Source organism: Sturnus vulgaris, chromosome 3 (genome assembly GCF_052056855.1).
Source record: "Sturnus vulgaris isolate bStuVul1 chromosome 3, bStuVul1.hap1, whole genome shotgun sequence".
Taxonomy (NCBI): domain Eukaryota; kingdom Metazoa; phylum Chordata; class Aves; order Passeriformes; family Sturnidae; genus Sturnus; species Sturnus vulgaris.
In genome coordinates, this window is record NC_142245.1 from 109,462,590 (window position 1) to 109,486,036 (window position 23,447).

Consider the following 23,447-nt stretch of genomic DNA (forward strand, 5'->3'; position numbering starts at 1 on the left):
AGGTCTCTTGGCACTGTCCCCTGTACCATCTGCATGCACAAACTACTGAAGTAGGTACTAGATGAGTAGACAGTGAGGAGGAATGAAAAGTGGCTCAGCTGCTGAGGTAAAAGGGTTGAGATCAACAGCACAAAGTCCAGCTGGAGTTCAGACATTGGTGGTACACCCCTGGGGTTGCTGCTAGGGCCAGTGCTGTGTGTAAGCATCTCCTGTAGAAGGTGAAAAAGCTGAATCCAGACTCTTCTCAGTGGTATTCAGTGAAAAGAAATACACTGGACACAAACTGAAAAAAAATTAATTTAAACATTAAAGAAGCTTTATAATAAAACCTTCTTTTTATGGTGAGATGGTCAAGTATTAGCACAGGTTGCCTAGACAGACTGTGGACTCAGTCTTTGGAAATATTTGAATCCTGACTGGGCATGACCCTGAGCTCTGGTGGAGTTGGACTAAATGATCTCCAGACTTGCACTTCAGCTGCAGCTGATTCTTATTTATCTTCCTTCCCTCATAAAATAGTCACAACTTCATGCAACACGTTCCTATAAAAGCTCTGTGTAAAGCAGAATTTTCTTGGTACATTCAGGAGTGTTGTGCTGCTATCAGACTACTCCTGGTTTCTGTTTGCCCTCGCATTGGAGACCATTTAAATTAAAATGAACAATTGCTCATACTGACTTAGTACTCCTTAGAATCATTTTATTGCAGACTTTATTACACAAATTTGGGCACCTTTTTTGACTGGCACTTGTTGAAGGTTTTACCCAAATTAAAATCAAATTCTGTGGAAGTAAAATAGCTTCTAGTATGTTCTTAGTTTAGGTTACAACAAGCTCATGCTAGATGTAGATTTGAGACTGCATTCCCAGTTTACTGATAGATATAACCCACTGCTGTTTGTGCTTCATTGGCTCTTTTGGCAGGAATCTTCTTTAAGTTGTCTTGGATTATTCCTTTTTTTCCTCTCCTGACTTGAGTCATCAGCACAAAAGCTGGAGTTGATTCAGCTTCCCAATTCTTACCTGGCTGCTTAAATCCAGTTGGCCTGGTTTGATGTTCACTTACGTGTGCTTTGCTGGCAATGTAAAAACTTGAATGACTTCAACCAAACACTTGTTCCTTTTCTGATGCCTTTTTTGTTCTTTGTTGCTGAGTGTGTCACAAATACCTCTGCCCTGGTTCCAGGCGGCAGGCACAGACAATCAATCTAAATTTATCTGTGCTCAGCAAACTTCAAGAACTGTTCTTTCCCTGCTTCTGTGGCTGCAGGAATGTGTTGACCAGCGCAGCCTCTGAGCTGAGCTGACCACGCACTTGGGTATCACAACTCCCACACTTTCTCCCAGGCTATTTCATTATTCAGCATCGCTGTTAAGCATCTTCCCTGTGAATCACTGTGCCTGTGATTCTGATGTATTGGAAGATGTGAAGTGGTGTGAGATAGGAATGTGCTTAGGATTCTTTTTTTCCCCTCTCCAACACGATCACTCTTACGTATTCATGCTGCTGTTTTACATTTCCTTTTCAAATTTATCGCCTTCTTTGCTCTGCATTTATTCCCTCCCACACTTAAAAATCCTTCAAATCACTGCTGTCTTTTTCTTTCCCACAGCAGTGCCAATCATCCCTTCCTGTTAACATTCACAGACATCTTGGAACTTGTTCTTCAATGATAAGAGCTATTCACTTCCTATGCCATTGTCATCTTTTCTCTCTCTAAATTGTGCTGAGGTGTTGTGAAGTGACATAACCACTTGTCTTTCTTTACCTGGAAGCATTCTCTGCTGAACCTGGGAATGCAGTGGCTTTTTCCAAATGCTAATTATATTACCTTACCTGAGTTATTGGTCCTGGTCAGCTTTTGGTCCCAGTCTTGATCTTTCATGCTTTGAAGACTTTGAGCTGTTGGTGGATTTGTGAGTGCTGGCCTGCTGCATGAGTTGTCGTGGGTCATGCGTGGGTTATCATGAATGTGACAGAGAAAATTGCTGCTAATAATACAATACAATAGGAGATACAGCCTTCCCACGGATTGGTACTTCTGCTGCTGACACTAAAGGGAGTGTTCTCCTATTCTGCACCAATCCTGCCTTCTCTGCATTAGGAATGTTTGGTTTGAATTTATTTATTGTATGTGATCCTCCATCCATTTATCTGAAATAAACCATACTAGACAAAAATCTATTAAAGATTCTCTTCAAAAGGAGTCCACCTTTAAACTTTGGCTGCTTTATTTTAGCATTCGTGTGTATGGATTGCAATGATCTCTTTCAAAACACCTTCCAAACATCTGTTGAATTTTTGCAGGCTTGTGCTTGCCTATCACATTTCTCCCTGTTTCTAAGAAAGCTGTTTGTTTGTTTGTTTGTCCAGTCATGGGGTTTTATGAGTTGGTGACACAAGCCCAGATTGATAAAATTTAAGGTTCACCTAAGCCCCTGCCTTTGATTTGAGGTGAAAGTTTCATATATTTTTTAATTAGAATTTGTAAACAATGCACTAAACTGAGAAAGCACGCAAATGATGAGATCTCAAAAGTAACTTAAGAGACAAGGTTAAATGGTTAGAAAACTTTATTCTGCAAAAACAGGATGTAGAGGGAACACAGGAGTGTCTTTTTCTAATTCAGCCACTTTGAGAGGCTTTCCAGATTGCAGCAGATTCTGTACATTGATAAATGGAGGTCTGAGATAGTGAAAGAAAGGAGCTTGGGTTTGCTTCTTTGTTATCTGCCATTTTGACGACTGAAATCTCTGTCTGGGATCTGTTTGTTCTTTCCTTTGAATTTAAAACTACATGGACTTCAGGTCACTTTTATTTATGTAAGTTCTGCAGTGTTCTGTTACTTAACAAATTCATGTTGTAAATACCAGTGACTCTGGCTTCCCATTCACCAAAGGAAGTAATACTTCAATTCCAGACAAAGTAAATTCTGTACAACTGAATTCTCCATTATTACATATAAAGAATTATGGACAGAAAATGATTGCATATTAAAAAAACAAATTCGATTGGTTGCAGCATGCAGCTGTCCTATGGATTTTACAATCACTGTTTGAGAATAATGACTTTTAAACAATAGAAAAAATACCTCTGGGTTCTTTTTCTGCCTTTTAAAATTTTGCTTTGAACACGTATTCTTTTCATCACCCTTTCCTCTAGAAGTATTGCTAAAATAGTTCTTAACCTGCAATTCTGCCTACATTTTAGGGGCAGAGGATCTGCTGTTGGTTTTGAGCATTAAGCTTGCATAAATGTTTTACTTCAGAAGTTTGTATAGTAGTAAATAATCCAGCAAAAATAAGTATTTTGTGTTTATCTTGATAAACGGAAAAATTTAATTAGCAAATTGAAATACAGCAGTTGTTGTAACTGGGGAATGGCTCAAAGGCATGAGAGGAAAAGTCAAAGATATGGGCCATTAAAATTTAAATAATTTTTTTCTAGACTTTAATTGATGTTTAAAAAATCCTAGCAGTGCCTAGGAGATTCTCTGTGGCATGATTTTGTGACTACTCTGTCTTCCAGAAAAGCTTTTGTAACCCATGTACTTTCAAAATGCCCCATCCCTGGAAATAGCCAAAGTCACATTTGACAGATTTCTCATTGCAGGGGGATTGGACTAGATGACCTTTAAAGGTCCCTCCTATGTTCCTGTGATATTTAGTAGCTTTTGAACATTTATTTTATGGCTTTGTAGCTAACTCTACGTGTGAGTGGATGTTAATATAGAAACCTCTCTGTCAGTCATCCACCTTTCTTTGTACCTTTACAGAAACAAGGCAGCAAGTTGGGAGTGTCTTTAGGGATGCCAGAAGACGTGTCTTTATCAGTGAGTGTGGTTTCAGCCCCTGTGGGTTAGTGTTGCTGCTTGAGTGGGCTCAGCCCTGTGGCTGCACAGTGCCCCTGGTCCATCCCAAGGGCTGTGCTCCCTTGCCTTGTAGCCATGGCAGACTGGTGAGAGTCCTCTGGTGCTTAGCAAGGGACTTTTTATGTGCCAATTTTATATATTATGTCCATCACTATAGTGAATGTGATGCCTTGAAGGCTTCAGTGGGCTTCTCTTAGTACAGTCTAACATATAGCAGGCTGCCCTGAGACAATCTACAACTTGACACAGGAATTATTTTATTGGGAAATTGGTTATTTTAAAAATCTCATCACTGTATGTGGCCTGGTTGTGTCCCTTCAGAAATTTGGCTGCATTGTTGGTGTATGTAAGATACTTTGTAAATGGCAGCCAGACATTGCCATCACATTTTAACATTTACAAAGACATGGACAGAACAGGAACTAGTAACTCTTTCAGTTGCTCTACTCAAAAGATAAGACACTATTCTTTGTTCAGGTTGTAATTCAGTTATCTTCTAGGAATTTTTCTTGGTCTGTGACTGTCTTCTGTTGCTTCCATGTGTCTCAGAAGCACAAACATGCTTGAGACACACTGAGATTCATTCCTGGTCTAAATTACTGCATCAGCTGCAGGGCTTGTCCTTGCCATGGGAAGGGGTTGCTATCACTGGGTATCATCCAATGTTAGAACTCTCTTTAGCACTCTTTTAAGTGCTAATTTAAAGAGTTGTGACCTTCCTGTTACACACGTTTTGGACCATGAGTTTCTTGTTCAAGTTGATGAAACCAGGGCCATGGAACGAAACAAAGCAGTTCCAAGTGATCCTTTGAGAGAGCAGGTGTTGCAGCCAAGGTGCCTCTTGCTCTGTGTTGTAATATCTGAGCCTAAATTTATCTCTCTGGCCTGAGGAAATTGTAACATAGTTGGTGGCATCTCAAGTGAAGCGAAGTAGGATTTTGCTTGTCCATCTCAAGTTGAAGGATGAGTATGAAGTCCTGACTGTAAAATCTCAGTTTATGACTAAAATGCATAGATACTACTTTAAAAATTTGTAATAAAATGCAAATTGATACATAAATTATTTTTGTCTTTTCAACAATGAGGACATAATCAGCTTTCTACAGTAAGCTCTGCTTGCTGCAGAAAAAGAAAGTGTTGAAACACATTCATATTTTGTGGTAAACATTAGTATGGAACACCTCACATCAAAGGGCACGGGTGGAGAGGACTGGAGTTTTTTAGTCAGACACTTTTTTCCCCCTTAACTGAGGCACTGTGCAGTGTATAAAAAATGTGGCTATTGGATTAACTATTAGTGGTTGAAATTTTTGAGTGCTTCAGTGCTGGCACTCTCCATTCATAGCTTATTTGCACTGTTCTAATTTAAGTGACTAAAGAGAAAATTAAGTACTCTATAGCTATGTGATAAGCTTTTAATTGGAGTTGTATCCATAACTTCCAAGAATTGATTCATGTAACCAGAATAGAATATTACCATGAAACTGTGTTAACAGATTGCAAAAACAATTAGCAAATTAAGGCTAAATCACCAATAAATATTCTCAGATAATTTAATGAGCTTACTTGTGAAGAATACAAACATAATCAAATATTCATTGCTTGATGGTGAGGTGAAGGCAGCTATGATAAGGCTGTGAGCAAAACTCAGAGTGGAGTTAACTGGAGAACAAGTGGTCATGATTAGGAATGCAGAACTGAGTAGCTGCTAAAGTCGTTGTGTACTAACAGCTAATTTTAACTACTAGTTTTGTTAAAGACTCCCCTCATTTGGATGTTTAAATTTATCTTGGACAAAGTGATAGGTGGACTGGGCTATGGAAAACAACTCACATCAGATTATCAGGTCTGCATCTGTGTGTCTGGACATGCACAAGTCAAAGGCAGTTGCTGTGGGATTCAAGTTATGACTTCATAAAAGTTTTACTTTACAGTTGCTGAGATCCAGTGATTATATGGGTTTTTGACCTTTGCAATTGGGATGTTTTAATACAGTTTTTTGGGAAAAAAAAAAGTTTAAACAGGTCCATTGGGCTCTAGAAAGTATCTTTGATTGTTAAAGTGTGGCTGGGAGTGGAGGCAACTAAAAGATCTTAAACATTGCCAGCAATACCAGCACAGATGTGGACTGCTGCACGCTACTGCCTCTCAAAGCTTAGAGTATTCCTGGCAGACTTAGTTACCTGGAGTAACTGCAGGTGTGGTTTAGGAATCAGTTCTAAGTCCCAAATGTGTGTAGCCACTTCATGTGAAATCTACAAAAAATTAACCAGCATATTCCCAAAGCTAAACAAGTTCATAAGATGGGTTTGCCTAGGTGTGAAGCAATGAGAAGATTATAAGACGTTATAAAAGAATAAAAAAGTAGAGGATGAGAAAGTCTTATTTCCAAGAAAAAAAGAAGCTTAACAGAACTTCATAGAAACATTATTTCTGGTTTCTCCAGTTTTGACAGGGGCTTCTGATTAAAACTGAATTACTTAAAATAAAAAGAAATAAAACCAAACCAACCAAACAAGCAACCTATAAATAAATCTTGTTCTAAAGTAACAGCTGAACTTGCTGTAGGTTAGTTTGACCCAATTTTTGGGTTCTCCCCTTTCTGCCTTTGGCTTTCCTAAACCTTTTTTCCTTTTCTACTCTCCTATCAAAAGTAGAATGAGTTGGAATTTTTGTATGGCAGTGTTCTCCTTCTGAAGATACTTTGCTTTGGGGAGTATCATGCATTTGGGTTTGTTGTCCATGTTTCAGAAGGAAGCTGTTTAAATATAGATCAGTTACTTTGAAATCAGATCAATTTTCTGTCACTCACTTGTACTTTAATGTATTTGCTATTTAATTACTGTCAATTTAATATTGACAATGCAATGTCAAGCTCTTTTGTTAGAGAGTGGACCAACATAAGAATAACTAAATGGTTTGGAGCTGTTTTAAATACTTACCTTCTGAAACCACACTGATACCTCATATGAAACACCTTTATAGGAACTAGTTCTGCTCTAGTTTTTAAAATAATTTTATTTTTCTTTATGTCTCTTTAGAGCTGTATCACACTTCTTAAGAAATATGGAGATACTGAATAAAGTGAGAGTTCAGAACATAGGAATGGAACTAGTTCTGCTCTTTTCCTGGGCTGGGTCAATGGAAGACTATTTCTTGAGTTCTAGTTAGGAAAATAAATGTGGGTTTTAGGGAGAGGAAAAGGGGAAAAGTAAATCTGATCTGTCTGTAAATAAGATACAGGCTCTTAAATGGCCCATTGTGGTATCTTTCTTCTGTTTGTGAAATCATGAAATCAGTCTAGTAAGGAGAAACTAGGATAAATTCATTTAAAAAATACATTACAAGTGCATAGTATCTTAGAATTACTCAGATTTCTTTCTTTCTTTTTTTTTTTCCTTTGGCCATCATATTCATGCTCTAGGGGGAAAAATACTTCCTTAACAGTATACTTATTTCACTTAAAGCCATTGGAATCTTTATACCTCACTTTTAGGTCTCATTGTATCTAATGTCCATCTGTCTTTCAAACATAAAAAAATAATAGCAGCGGATTTATCAAAATAGACAGCAGTATCATCAGTAATGAAGACAAGAAGCAATACTTGTATATGGCAAATTTTAAGTATCAACACCTTTTTTTTGTCTGTAGTTTAATCTGGGGATTAACAGAAGATACTATTTGTTTTAAAGTGTTGCAGCAAAATAAATCCCACCCTATAATATCAGGATAAAATAGAAATTATGTAAGAAATCTATTATTCATTGCTTCATTATTTGCTGTCTGACTGCATGCTGTTTGACAGTGGATTTTTCTCTCTCTCTTTTTTTTTCTTTTTCTTTTTGTTCCCTTTGAACTGGGCTGCTTTTGCTGGCTTGGCAGTAAACGCTGTTTTCTCTCAGCACAGCCATTAAATCTCTCACCTGCGTGTCCTGTGCAGAGCTGCAGTTGAGAGATAAGGTTGGTCTCTCACAGCAGTGAGCATTGGTATTCCAGGCTCTTCTTTCAAGGGCATTTTGCTGTGATGAAGCATCTGAAATGACAGGGAAAACATACAGGCATGTTAAATACCCTTGCTAGTCTGAGAGGAGTAAGGGTAAATGGAAATGATTTAAAAATACATTTTGAAGCTGTTAAACAGAGCTCGTGGATAACTGCAAATCACAGTTTTAGGCAGGAGCATTGCAGACCTATTCCAACTGGCATCATCCATTAAATAACAAATAGTAATGGAGAGTCCTTGTCCTGCCCAGCTTACACTTAAAATCTAAATAAAACACAAAGCTCGGAGCCATTCTGAACGTATGTTCCTGCATGCTCTTCATCCAAGGTCACAGAGGTACTTCTTGTGAAGAATTGAATCAATTTCTTCAGTGTCTTATTCCTGTGACAGCCCCTGAGCACCTCCATCTTCCCACTGGGAACTAAGGGAGGTGCTTGGGATTTCAGTTTCCTGCAGCTGTCAGAGCACTGGCCTGGCATCCTCTGTGTGTGTGAATCTCATACAGAGTCCTTATAGACCTGGTTTTAATTCTGTTTTCAAGTACTGCATTAATAAACATATGTAAGGACTTGACCTATTTTGTAGTCTTTGGTCGTTATCACTTTTATAAAATTAAAAACATAATAAAAATCAGTTTTACATGTTCTCATTAGTATGGAATGTGTTGACAGAGCAGGTATCACCTTTCTTATCTTGCTGTTGGAGAAATTGAGGCACAGTGATAACTTTATGGGTAGGATTCAGTCCAAATTAGCACTTAAATTACAGCATCAGTTTATACATATGTACATATGTGCTAGATGCTTACATATCTGTTGTAGTTGCTGGAAATCTCATTAGCAGTCAGGGGCTGGAGAGAAATTCAGCCTGTGCTAAACTACTCAGCAAGTGATTGATCAGCAGAATCCCACTCTAATAGTCCTTGGAGTGCATTGAACAGGGAGTGTGTTGAACAGTTGCCCAAATAATAAGTGCTAATTTAAATATCTTAAACAACCTCTTGGGGCCTCTGGCTGATGCTTCAGAGGAGAGGGATCTTTCAGAGGTCCTGGATCATATCTGTCAAGCTTGTATTGTGTTTTGGATAACCCTTAGGCATCTCCCATTGCATTAGTTATCTGTGCTGGAGCCATGAAATTAATTCCCAAATCTGTTGCTTATACTGGCAATGTGTATACCAGCATGTGGGGATCTATGTTTAGTTATCTTAATTTGAAATGTATGCAATTTATCAATGATCCTGTGTAGCTAGGCTGCAAATAACTTCAGCTTACACTGCAGGGTTATGATCTTCTTCTCTTGCCTGGGATTCATGTGTGTGTTATGTATCCTGTAGGTGGTCATGGGTTCACCAGGCGAATCAAGGAGGTGATGTCCTGACTCCTGAACTGCAGCAGTTCATTTTACCAGAGAGAGGGGTTTGCAGTTTGGGACCATAGCAGTTGTTTTCCTGTGTGGATCTGGCACAGAAAAGGATTTGTAACCATTCTGAGTTGACAGAAGACACACGCACAGATTCCCACCCCCTCACACCTCCCAGAATTTACTTGGAAGCGAAGGACTATGAATGGTACAGCCACATTAAAATAATTGAGCAGCTCTGACTCACAGTTGCAGCTTGTGTGTAGCTAAATGAGACAGCAGAGTGATGCTGCCTGACTGACACAGTTGTTTGTGCAGTCACTGAAGTATTCTCCCATCACGTGCAGGCCTTCGAGTTGTTGGTATTATCTGCATTAAAGAGGGAGAAATCCTTCATAATGCTGATGATTTGTTTTATTTTCTTGGATACCCTCAGGTTCTGAGACCTAGAAGCATGACTAACAGAAAGTTACTGCCTACAGAAAAGCAAAATATCATTTAAAATACAGAAAAGTTACCTTTCCTAAAAGCAAAGCCAGGCAAGGCGTTTTCCAAGATCAAAAATCTCTGTATGTATGAGGAACTTAATGATTTAGGATTATTCTAAGTTTAATTAAAATTTTCTTGTCTGGTCAAGGTTCTGTGTCTTTAAAAATCTTCAAAAGGATGATTATTTATTATGAGAAGGTGTGAATTTGAGTCCTTTTTTTGCCACAGTTGATGTCAATTTGGGATTTGTAGAAAATTTAGCTTGAGGGTCAGACTCATAGTGGGAAAATCAGTGGGTTTGTAAGTGTTGGATAGTTCAGTCTTCTTGTTTACTGCAAATGATAGTTAAATGTTCTATTTAAAATATGTATTTCCAAGCAGTCTGATGGCCATTCTGTTTGCTGATGTGTTACTTTGGCTGGATGTCTGGTGCTTCTATTCTTTTGGGGCTTCCATTCTTTTGGGGTTAATTGACCTTAAGACAAGCCAATGCTCACTGTCATGAGAAAAAAAAATTTTTTTTTCCTCTGGGTGAGCTGAACCTTGCCCAGTCTTCAGTGTTCTATTTTCTTTATATCCTTGTGAAACACCTCTTTGAAGGAACTAACTTTGCTCCTGAAGAATGCTTGTGGTTGGCCTTTCTTATCTTCTGCTGCAGACAAAGAAATTGGAAGAGCTGTCTTCTTTTTCTAGATTTTTTTTCAGGGCTGTCTCATAAGTTTCTAAATTTGTATGTAGTTTTGAAAGTATTTATCATTTATAATTCCATTAAAAATGAGATTATATTTGTGAAAGTATGTTCCTACTGACAGGTAGGAGCATGGTTTAAATGCTGTTTACTTGTCTGGTAGGCTGAACAAGATCAATAGAGATGGACATCATTAAAAGCACTTCAATCAGCCATAATGTGAATCCATTCCCAGCATTCCATTCAGACCTCAAAGGGTCATTGATGGAAGCCTCCTTTTTATTTTTCTGGATTTGTACATTGACTTAGTAAGGTTTGCACCTGCAAGCAGAGTTGCTACAGAAATAACCTGTCTAGTACCAGTGATAACAAGCACAAGCTTCATCCAGAGAGCAAAAAGTCAGGATCTGAATTTAGCTGCTGGTTTTGGTTACCACGTGGCTGATGTTACTGTGAGGTCCAGAGCCAGTGAAGTTTCCCTAAAGCTGAATCAGTAATAGTTTACTTGAAAAAGGAGGGTCAAGATTTTGCAGTAGTTGTTTTAATGACTTGAGAGTTGAGCTTGAAAATCTTAAATGTGTGGTGCTGCTCATATGTGCTAAGCTGAGACACAGCTGGAACTACAGAAGGAAAACAACTCCACACACAGTAGTAAAGACTGTGTTTTCCCAGGAACTGTACAGATCTAGAATGCTGGCTGGAAATGGCTTTTATTTTCCCTCTGGTTGAGGAAATTAAAATATAAAAGCTGATGAAAATATAGACCTGATCATCAAGTGTTAATCATGAGAGTCTGGTGATGCTATGGCGTTACTGTGGTGCTTGTGAAGGAACAATAACCTGGAATATTGCTCTGAGTTCTAGAACCTGTCTGATGCCTGTGCATGTAACTGTGAAAACTTGGTATTTCTATGCTCAGCCTAATTTTACAAATGAGACTCAACTGTTCCTAAATTCAGTCCCCTGAGGTATTCACACGTAGTGAGTAGTGCCCCTTAAATTCCATGCACAACTGTTGCTATGGACAAACATTGAAACAAATTAAGAAACTTCTGAAAAACTGTTCAAAACTCTTCTGTTCTCAGAATTTGTCATCACGGTCTTAAACCCCATATAAAATTGGTGAGGGATGGCAGTAGAATTACATACTGGTACCAGTTTGTGATCTCGAGAACCTACTGAATGAGCATCAGTACGATGCTGAAGTGCAGGTCTGTCTATATCAATTTCTATTTATTGAATATTATATTTTATAATATTCAATATATAATATGCATGGAACATGGCTTCATTTTTTCTTGGGCATTTGGTGAACTGAATTTAGCAAGACCCTCTAGAGACAGAAAGAAATTTTTTGGAAGAAATTGAAATGCTTTTTCTTTAAATTTGAATAAAAAGCAAGTCTCCTGAACTAGAGAAATAAGTCAATATTAAGTCAATATTAACCAATTTAATAATAAATTTTTTATTAACATTAGGTGAGATTATAAGGAATTGTGGAGTGTCCTGAAAAAAACCATTCACATAGGAATATGCCTTGATTTCAAATGAGAAGTGAGCAGTACAAAGAGAACATGACATAAATTGAAAGATATTAGTTGGAGTACTCAAAAGCTTTGTAGAGTTCTTCTGTTGGGTAATCTTTGTTTTCAGGAGGCAAAACCAACTAGGTTATCTTTGTAAAGAGCTCACTAAAATAGCCTAGTGAGCTAGAGTGGTTTTTAAGGAGAAAAATTAGGTTATACTTTGGAATAGGCAAGAAGTAGTAAGAAATGAAAGTAATTGTGATCTCAGTAAGGTTTCCTTATTCTGATGGAGTGGAAAAATTGCAGTGATTCCCTTTTGAAAGGAGATGATCAGTGGAAATGCAGGACTAATCATGAAGTGGAACAGGTCTGTTTGCACATCAGGCTCCAGTTTTCATAAGAAGATTAAGGCTATTGAAATTGATAAGTGACAGTTTTTAAAGAAGAAGAAAGGAAAAAAGTAATTCTAGAACTATCCAGTGTAGCTCTATAATGTAAGATCTTTTTTCCATCACTGCTGTGAAACCACTCTCAGGCCAAACATCACCCTGACTCTGGATGCCTTTATGGACCTTAGAGACCATCATCATCTGATTGTTGATCTTTCCTTTTCCAAATGCTTCTTTTGTTTTCATCCTGTTGGTCCATCACTCTTAAAACTTTCATAAGACTCAGGCCCATGACTCATCTTTGCTTTCAGTGTTTCCTTCCAGCTCTTTGGTAGCACTTACTGGCTTCTCACTTTCCTGGTGCCGTGATTTTTCCATTGCTGTCTGCCTACAACTTCAGTCGGGTCCTTATGGCTTTTTTTCTCTATAACCACATACATATTATATTTAAATATACGAATAAAAGGTCCTATAAACACTCACAAAAATGTTAACTTCAAATTATTTCTAAAATGTTGTTTCCTGTGGTTTATGAAAAATTTTGACAGTGATTAAATGACCAGTGCACAAAGCAATTGATGATCATGACAAACAATATTGATTCATTTTCTGCCTTCTGCTGCCCTATCCATTTCTTTTGGTCTGTATAGTCTAGGTTTCTAAAATATTTAATGCTGGTATATGTTTTAGTCCTGGCTGTGGATCTTAGTTTATGATTACTGGTGGAGTTTGCTATAAATGCAAGTTGAAAAGTGGGAAAATTATTTAATAGAACTTGGAAAAGAATGCTCTGATAAGAGATATTGGCTTATCTGTCTTTGCATCTAATGTCACTCACTGCCCTTTCACAGTAAAGAATTTCCTCCTAACACCTAATGTTAGTATAATTAGGAGTTATTTGTGTGTGAAGTTGAGGTAAGCAGAGCAGTCTCTTACACTGAGCCATGAGCTGCTCCTAGGTTCATACCAATAGTTAAATATTTAATTCTCCTTATTAATCTGACATAGCCATAAATGCCAATTCTAAGCCTACAACAGTTAATAGTAATTTATGGATCACAAGGATAAAACAGTAGAGGAAAAATAATGGTGCCAGTCTGGGATAAAGATCACTTTAGGAGTCCCAGACATGTAGATATTTTATTTCTATCATTAAAAAAATTACAAAATTTGCAAAGAATAAACAGATCACTGAGTCAGCAGGTGTAAAGCATCTTCAATTTTACTTGTTTCTTTTGTTGAACACGGTTGTATTTGGGAAGGGTTAACCCTTAGGATGGATGGTGTAGAGCTTGCCTAGTGTGAAGTCCTAATTTCAAGGAAATTTTAATGTTCTGTTCTTTGAAGGGGTATTGACTTCCAAATCACACACAGACATGCCTCTGATCTTCCTGGGGATGAGTCACAGTGCAACGTGGATGCAAAGCACTGGCATCAAATTTGCAGCGTGTTGATCACTGCTGATGACAGGACAAGATGTTCTCTAATCCCGTGTGTGGGGTTATAGGGTGTGCTTTATTAAAAAAGAGGACTTAGCGCTATTAAAAGCAGAGTGCTGAGGTTTTGTTGATTTGATGTGTTTTTTATTAGCGCTCTGCTGTAGATTTTAAAGTATAATAAAGTAACAAATCTTACCTTGAGCTTAGTGGCTTTAAATGGTGGGTTAATTTACACTCAGAGCGGAGCTTTCAGTGTCAGGCGATCTCTTTTCTTTTTCTTTTTTTTTTTTTTTTGCCACCATAAGCACTCAGCTGAAACAACAGCTATGACTCAGTTGACAGTGAACGCTGCTTGAATTGATTTAGTCCGAGTTCAGATTTAGCACATAATCATGTTCAATTTGATCCACTGTGCTGCCTAGAGATAAAAGGGTTGAAAAAATAGATTTAGCTTATGTCAGTCTTTGTGGTGATGTCATTGCCATGAGAGATGGAATAGCGCTGTTACTATGCTGTGCCTGCTCAGTTGGTGGGTGTACGGGGGACAGGCAACCAGCAACTCACTTTAAGTGCACAGAGCTCGTGTTGGAGGCTTGCAGGCATTGCCAGCGCTGAAACTGAATCTTGGACTGTTCAATTGCAGTGCTGAAGACCTTTTTTTTTTTTTTTCCATTCTTTTGTTGTTTTCTTCCGTCGTTTGTGACTCTGAGCTTGCCTAACTCTGTGTACAAAGGCGGGGGATGCCAGCCCGTAGCATGGACTGTGATGTTTCCACTCTGGTTGCCTGTGGGGTTGATGTGGAGGTTTTTGCCAGCCAAGAGGTTAAGGTATGCGCCTGCAATCCTTTTGTTGCTTCTTAGAAAAGCCTTTGGGAGCAATAGGCATTTGTGTGTAGCAATTGACAATAAGGGGGCAAATGAGATTCTGCTGCGGTGGTAAAAGACACGCAGTTAAAAAAATCTGTTAATTTGGGGAGAGAAATATAGGAAAGGAAATGTGCCTGCTTTTTGCTGTGTTTTGATAAGCTGAAAGAATAGCCTGGTGTTTACTCTTTAATGATGTAAGAAATGAGTTATATAACTGACATCTGTGCATATGCATGTTTCATATTCATAAAAAACCTTTCATTCTTAATTTTATCAAGTTATTTTTAGTCCAGTGTCACTTTTTAAATCAGCCTTGTCATAAATGTTATTTATTGATGTTGATAACCTTCAGATATCTTTATTCAGTTGAACAGTAGCTGTTTCTTTCTTTCACATTCAAATCAAATATGCAAGCATAATTTTTTTACGAAGAGTTAAAAGTTTGTAGTAAGTATCTTTGTGCATCTTCAGTGTAACAGAACACAAAAAGTTATGCATCTTGCATATCATATGCATACCTGAAAAACAATGCATAAGTCTAAGGTTTGATATGCAGGGCTCATAGTCTCTTAATTAGACAACTGCTGTAGAAAAGTCATTGTGTGTAATTGCTTACTGTTGAAATCAATTATCTTTTTCATTTATTTGCATATTACTGCAAGAAAATCACTGCAAATTAAGTTTGAAAGAGGAATTCTAAGTATGCTTTTCACAGATACCTGAAAGAGCTCATATATGTAATACAGTGATATTCAGCAGTTTATAAAGGACAAAGGTACAGACAAAATTAGTTTCTAATCTGAGGGTTCTTAGTATTGAAAGACTGAAACAGGATAAAAAGGATTTACAAATTGGAGGTCAAATTTTGAACCTCTGTTCTGTTTGATTCTGAGTCAAACATTGAAGCCACTGGAAATAAAACTACTTTGATTTGCAAGAGACTGATTATTTTTATTTTCTGTTAGTTTGTTGCTGTGTGAGATTATTTATGCTTTATACAGATGCTTTTGTGTTAGCACCAAGAGACTTTTTTCCTAATTTAAGAAGCTTTTTCCTAACAGTTTAATAATGAATTCAGAGATGAAAAAGTGAGTAATTCAGAGGAATGATTCAGGTGATGAGTCTTGCCTGCACCGGGACATGTTTCTTATATTATTTTCAAGTAGTAAAATGTTTATCTGCTTATTCATTTTTTCTTTTCTTCTTTTCTCTTTTTTTTTTTTTTTTTTACTTGAAAGCATTTTCTTTTAGCATGTGGGATTTACACCTGCATTGATATGATCTTGTACCTGGGTCTTTAGTGTCTGGTCCATGTTTGATATAAGACCATGCAAGAAATTAAAGTTGTAGTGAGCTTCTTGTATCCTCATGCTACTCATATGTCAGTATCAATGCAAAAGCAAAATTTTCACTAACATAAATCAGCAGAAAGCATTTTATTGACTTAGGTAAGACTTAGATTAGCCTGATTTAAGCTGCAGTGTCTGTGAAGTGTGGGCCAGGAATATGAGATAAGAGAACAAAAGGGTTACAGAGACATTACAGGAATTGTAACTCTTTTGTGTTACTTGGACTTTCTGTACCTTGTTTGCTTTGGTTAAAACTTCCCTGTTTTGCTTTTTCCCCCCTTATGTTTGAATTAAAATGTTGATTGCAGAGACTTTGGGTGTATTTACAGTGGGGACTGCACTGCAGACTGCACTGCAGCTTAGAAACGCAAAGTCTACTTTGAATTTGCCTGACTTGGAGGCTGTGAGCAGCGTGTGCTCTGTGACTCTCAGCTCACTGCAGGCTCCTTTCCATGGGCTTGTCCCCAAACTCTGGTGTGGAGGCTGTGGCCAGCTCTGTGCTCTTCCTCGAGCTCCTCATGCAGCAGCCTGCAGTGTGGGCATCCTCTTTGTGAAAGTTTCACTGCTGCTGAGAATTCAAAGCTGGAGATACTTACTGCTCTTTGCTCACCTCCAGGAGAATTGAGGGGGGAAAAGCCAGTATGGCTTTTTATTTTATTAATTGTCGGGGGTTTTTTTTTGTATGTAAAAGGCTTCACTTCAAAGTGAGGTTTTTTGATGACGGTATGGTTTATAGAAAAGTTTATGTTGACTTTGATAGGATGGGGAACAGATTTAGGGTTAAAAAGGAAGGAGGATATTGCTGGGAAGAGATGGGTATGGAAGTTGAAGAGCAAAAGCAAGCACAGAATTCCTCTTCTTCACCTACCCTGTGAGTACCCATCACCCACCCCTTCTGTGGGTCAGCCTTAAGGTACAGGTAGCATTGACAAATGAAGTCCAGCCTATTATCCCTTCTCTGATAGAAGGTTTTATTGCAGGGATGCTTCTCCCTGTGTGAAGGGAATGTTCCCTCAGTGGTAGAACAGATACTGAAGATCTTAGAATACGTGTGGTGCTTGATGAGATTTGCAAAGATGAGGCCGTTAGTCCTGTAGAATAGTTCTCTGATGTCAGCAAGGGTTGTGTTCATAGTTTAGGATATGCTTACAGCATATCTCATTTTTATTTCAGTTAGGTTTAGAAGTGACATGAGGCTTGGGAGAAGGATGCTGGTGTTTCTGAGCCATTGGTGTCCCGTGAGGTTTGAGAGAAGGATGCTGGTGTTACTGAGCCATTGTTCTCCTGAGAGGTTTGGGAGAAGGATGCTGGTGTTTCTGAGCCATTGCTCCCCTGAGAGGTTTGGGAGAAGGATGCTGGCAACATGGAGCCGTTGCTCTGCATTTTGCTGCAGATTGGCCACAACTGCAGGCTGGGTGTGTGAGGGGCCTGCCAGGACTGCAGTAGCAGAGCTTGGTGTGCTGGGGCTCTGGAGCAGCAGTTCCCACAGCAGGTGGCCATGGGGACTCCTGGAAGTTGCCACTCCTCAAGAGCATCGGTCCCTCAGAGCTGTGGAATTCTTATACAAAGCTGGCTTTGGGCACAGGACTTGGAGCAGAGGGAGCTCTCCAGTTTATTGCTGCTTTTCAACCTTTGGAGGAGACCTTCTTCTCTAGGCATTATGCTTTTAGCATCTGGCAGTCAGGCTTGGAAGCACTCTGTTTCCATTTGGCTTCTGGAACAGGGGAGCAGTTATTTAGTACTGAAGGCAAAGCTTTTATTTGCTGCATTTGGAGCTGCTCATCCTTTCAATAAGCAGAGGCTTATATGGGTACCTTGGCAGTGGCAGCACTGACACTGTGGGTTTGGCACCCATGAACCCATCCAACAAACCCTTCACTTCTGATCAGCTGCTGCTTTGAGTTGCCTTTCTAATCCAAAAATTGGGTCAGGCTAATCAACATGCTACTGAACTGTAGATCAGGAACTAGAAGAGTGGAGAAGGGAACCAGAGAAATCAGAAAGTGCAGTTCTGCTTTGAAGTTCACCTGGATAATTAAGATTCTTTCAGTGCCTCTAGATGATAATTTCATGTAATGATCTTTGTTACATAAGCAATTAGTTAATGAATATCTTGTTTCTTTCTAATAGAGGAATTCCAGACATCACCAAAACAGTGGAAGAGAATTTAAACTTGTATTTCTTACTCTAAGCAATGTGTTTTTGTATGATTAATTCTACATATTCTCTCCTCATTTTTATTCACACAGACCATTACACTCAGAAACAAGGTAGGATTGGGGCTACTTGGCACTACTGTAAGAGAGAAGAAATACTAATGATCCAGATGGATCACATCCTGAAGACAGTAATGTAATGTAGATGGGACCATTATCTTTTCACAGGGTAAAAACCCAATGTGTACATGAGCCTGGCAGCAGAGGGAAATAGTAGAAATAGTTTCACTGTTTGGACTGTTGCTTTGGAGGATTAATGCTCATTGCAGCAGGATCTCTGTCAATCTGTAAACTCATTTCTCAGTTCAGATGCTCCAGTGGGCACCCTGCTAACAGGAGTTGTTTGGGATGGATGGTTTGGAGGTTCAGTCACTATCCTGCAGTTGCCTTTGAGGTTTAGCAGTCTAAACTTCTGAGGTCCAAAGGGCAAAAGCACATTAGATACTTGTGGTTTTTGCTCTCCAATTCTCCACTTGTCTAAGTGGCTCATTCACAAAGATATTCTGAGGTTTAAAGTTTAAGTGCTCTAAGGTCAGAGTCAAGTGAAGAAAACTGGAGAAAGCCAGGTTGCTGCCCTTCTGGATGGTGCCAGCTGTCCAGTGGCAGGAAGCATGACTTGCTGGGAGAGTTTCTGGGTTTCTGTCTTTACATCCTTCTCCTCAGCCATGTGAGCTTGATCCGTGGGAAGAGTCTGTTGCACAGTCATAAGACTTCACAGACGGGCTATAAGGAGGAAACCAACAACAGCATGACTGCCAAAAATACCCTGATGGCTAGAAAGGCCTGCTCTGTGACTTCTCTTGGTATTTTCTGTAGTTGGTAGTTCTTTCTAATTGCTAATATGGTTGAGTGTGTGAAATCTGCATGATCCAGGAGTTCTGCAGGAGAAATAGAAGTGCATGTCTTTTGAGCTCTGCTTACTGTCTGTGCTCATCTGGAGCAAGAAATGGAGAGGAGCTTACCCAGTGCTGCAGGGCTGTTTCCAGGACACTGACCCTGCTCTTGGCTTCAGGGTCAGCACAGAGAGACTGACAGCAAAGCTGGGGCTTGTGCAGCCAGTGCTGCTGCACACTGAGGTGCTCCCACTTCCAGTCACAGGTTGGGCTTTGCCTCTGTCCTTCTAACACCTTCACCTGCTGTGAAGGCAGCTGGACTCTTTAGGGAAGTTCCCAAAGAAATGATGGAATGGTAATACCTCTAAAGGTCATAATATGCTCTTTAGACTGATCTTCACTTACTTGTACTTGCTTTTCCCTTGCCTCAGAAGAAGGGGGTGCTGCTGTTTCACCAGAGGTCAGTGGCAGCTGCAGGTGTTTACACACCTCTGAATATGGCAAACCCTCAAACCCTCTGCTTCTCCTTCTTCACCCTTTGAATGCTAACAGGGAACAGCAAAGCAAGTCAGAGGGCTTTGTATTCTCTCTGAATCTCCTTTCTGTTGGAAGTCACATGAAGATATTTCCCTTTCATAAGGATAACTAGAGAAAATGAGTAATTTTTCAAATGAAAATAAATAATAACTAGAATGCATTGGTAGAAGGTGCATAGTTAATCCAAGGCAGGTAATAAGATAAGATGGACCTTGTATTCTACTGACAAATGGCCCAGCCTGTGTGAGGAGCACTGAAGAGATGGTGATTTTCTTAAACAGATTTGAAGAATTGATCAGTGGACCTATAGATTGATGTACTTGTAATACGGATACAAGTGTGATTTTGATTTTTCATTAAATAATTACTTAAATTATTAAAATTATAGAAAAAAATAAAAATTCTCAAAAGAACCTAGAGAGATAAAGTACCCAAGTTCTTTCTCTTCTTCTCAAAATAACAAAATTATCAAGGACACATTATTTGCAGGTCTGTAGTGCTCCGGTCTCATTTTCCTCTGAAGGTGCTGTATGTGTGCTCTCTTTTGTCTCAAATTTTACTGATGCTGTTTTCTGCTGCTTAGCATGACTAAGATTTCATACTGAGCAGCATTGTAGATTCTGAGGCAGAGGTCTGCACCAATCTTTTATGTATCTTTAGTAATTTTTTAGTAATTTATAATATTTTTTTTTGCTTATAGACTAGTGTACATACTTTGTGTTTGCAGAGGTCTTCCTTTAATATTTTCTAGGGGGATTCTACCAGAGGCTTTAAATAATCTACTCAGTTTTGATCATTCAAGTGCTAAACAGCCTGTTTGCTTTGGAAGACGCTGCCTAATCATATGCTAGAGTGCAAACAACCGTGACAGTGTGGTCTTGAGCAGAGAATTCTTCTTTGGCAAAAAGCTCTGAGGAAATTGTACCACAGTTTGTCAAACACTTGGCTAACACACAGGCTGCCAAGGGCCAGAAACCGGCCAAGCAAAGCCTCTGGTCAGTGGCCACTTGCTGGAAGACTCTGTGTTTTCCATGCACATATTTATAGTGGTGCCAGCATTGTGTGCATGAGCTTTTCCTGAAGATTTCCCCCATTAATATGATTTTCAATAAGCACCTTCTCCTTCTAAAGGCCAACAGAATTAAGGGTTCCCCCAGGGTAGACTTCTCCCTTTCTTTTCCTTATTGGCATTGCCTCTAAGAAGCACAGGCAGCCATCAAGTTTGGCTCCAGCCTGTGTTTTCCATCTAGGTTTCTGGCTGATTTCTCCTTTGTCCATGTCCATTTCTGGAAGGACAGACTGCCTTCTCACAACATCAGTGTCCTTGTGATGCCTTTAACTGTCTCCACATGGAATTTCTGTTGGTGCTGAATCAAGGAGTAGCCTTTGGTCATAGCAGTTGTGTTGGAGCAAACAGCCCTGCAGTCCTTGCAGGGTGGGCACACAGCTGGAAGGGTCCATATAGAGCTGAGCTGGATGCTGCAGCAGCACCTCCATGGCACCTTCTCTTCTGTACTCCTGGAGCTGCTGGAAAACCTCAAAGTGATGCTATAGGTAAAAAGTTCCAAGTGTTCTTATTTGCAGATGGAAAACTAAGGAACCAGGAAATAAATAAGTTCTCTGATTAGGAAACTGGATTTGGCATGCAGAGCTGGTGTAATTAATAATTCTTGTTTTTATTAATCGTATTCTGTGGATGTTCAGTCTCAAATGTCATGGAGCTCTAGGCATTTTCCAGAGACCAAGGAACTTTGCTGAGTTAGTAGCTGATTTTGTTTGGGTTTTGGTGGGGGTTTTGTGATTTGTTTTTTTGGGGTGTTTGTTGTTTCGTTTTTAATTAGCCCAAACTTGCTGCTTTTCAGAATCCGCATTTGATTCTGGCACACAGAAAGACTGACTTTATCTTACAGGATGGCTTCATATTTATCAGGAGCGTGGAAGAGCCTCCAGTTTTGCAGCACCAGTTTGTTCCACCTGTTGAAATAATAGTCCCTGAGCTGAGAAACCCAATGAACCTGTTCAGCTCCGAGCAGTAGCAACAGGAGCAGCTGGAGAGGGGAATTTCTGCAGCTCAGTTTGTCACTTTCAGAAGAATCTGCTTCATCTGTTGCAGTGAGGATATGTTTTCCATTAAAAGGTGGAGGCATCCAGAGAGGTGAATCATGCAGCAGGACTTCTGCTGCATAGCCAGAGAGAAGGCACTTTGCTGAAATCTCACTTGTCCTTTCATTCATGTAGGTCAGATGTGCTGGTGTGAGACAGATGAACAAATAATGGTAAAACACCTGCTAATCCTCTCAATAAAGGAACTCCATATATGAAGGAGATAAGAAGATGATTGTTTTATTTGCTGTACAAACTTTACTCAAACATTACCATCCTCAAGTTTCATCATCCTTTGCTGTGTATCCTAGTGCTCAGTGACAAGGTTCATTCAGTTTTGGCTACTTGTCCATATTTCTTAGAGAAAACCAACTAAGAATAAAAACTTTTGAATTGTCTGAATAATTACACCTATACTGGGAAATTTGTTTTAACCACAAAAGAAATGTTGGTTGGGGTGGTGTATATTTTGTTTTGTGTGGAGGATTATTGTTTTATTTCCTACTGCTGATTCAAAAACAAAATCAAAAGCAACCCACCAACAGAAGTGGCCTTTCTCCCTCAGAGAAGAACATTTTTTTTTTAAGAGAAGCAAATATCTCTAAGGGGTAGATCATAGGTGGAACTGTTCTGAGCTGAGGGAGAAGGAAATCAGTTGATTATTCAAAATGTGGCCAAAATGAAGGAGGGTGTTGTGACAAAGCTTTCATCAAGCAGGTGTTAAGCATCGCTGAAACCTTAGTTAAATTAATCTTGACAGCTTTCTGCTTTATTGAAAGCATTTTCCACAGGCTTCCATCCCTCCTCCAAGTAACAAAATTTTTTGTGAATGGGTACTCTGGGCTGCTGCCACTCTCCTTTCAGCTCCTTCCTCAAAACTTTTTGTTGTTAAATGTCTCACAAGGAATTAAATGATTGAACATGACTAGACTAAGCTACATATGCCCACATGGGACAGAAAATATTTTGGAAACCTTATAAAAAAATCAAATATATTCTCTTTATATATTTGATTTTAGCCTCCTCTGTCTTTCTGCTTCATCTTCCTGCAAGAAAGGAATTTTGTGTTTTCCCTTGTTATTTTTGTTCAGTGTGGTAGATGATGTTAGAAACAAATAACAGTAATTTTTAAACTGTTGAAAATATCCAAACAGTAGGTGATACGGTAAGACAAATATCCAATTATGAAACTGTTCTGGGTGCAGTTTTCTCAGCAAATGGAGGTAGGTAATTTTATTTGATTTTCAGTTTTGATTTTAGCAATTGAAGAAATTAATAATGGCAAGTACTGTTGGTGAAAAATATTTTGAAGTTAGCTTTTGAAATAAAGTCTGAAGTCAGAGGAAAATAATTTTTCTGAAAAGTCACTTTCAGTGACCTTATGGAGCTGGTAAATAGTGTCTCCTAAGAAGATTATCTCAGAGACCAAGAAGAACATGAGAATTAGCAGCTGAGGAGGCACTTTTGAATGCATAATGGAGATTATCTATCCTGATGCAAAGGACAGATGGGACATACAATGAGAGACTGTTAGGGCTAGATCAGATACTCCTTTTGCTTTAGAGCAGTTTAAAGATTTATATATAATGTGAAAATCAAGTGTGCAAAATCACAAAATAAGTTTCCATTATCAGAGGTTTTAAATAAGAACAAGGGAAGTCTTGTGATGTATAAAAACTAAGAGGAAAATAATGTCTAAATCCATTAATAGCAAGATACATAATGTGGGGAGGGTTATGGTATTACTGATTTCATTTGTTATATAATAACACAGA

General features: G+C 38.8%; 1 protein-coding gene across 3 annotated transcripts in view; it reads left to right on the forward strand.

Annotated features, from left to right (window-relative positions):
• RCAN2 (regulator of calcineurin 2) overlaps positions 1-23,447 on the forward strand; it is an 83,450-nt gene that overhangs the window by 26,746 nt on the left and 33,257 nt on the right. The window contains exon 1 of one of the 3 annotated variants that reach the window (XM_014872941.2): positions 14,217-14,595. The exons of the other annotated variants lie outside the window; for them this stretch is intronic. Within the exon in view, the coding sequence (XP_014728427.1) occupies positions 14,509-14,595 (87 nt within the window). The 5' untranslated portion in view covers positions 14,217-14,508. Of the gene's footprint in view, positions 1-14,216; positions 14,596-23,447 lie in introns of those variants that run through there. 3 annotated transcript variants of the gene reach the window in all.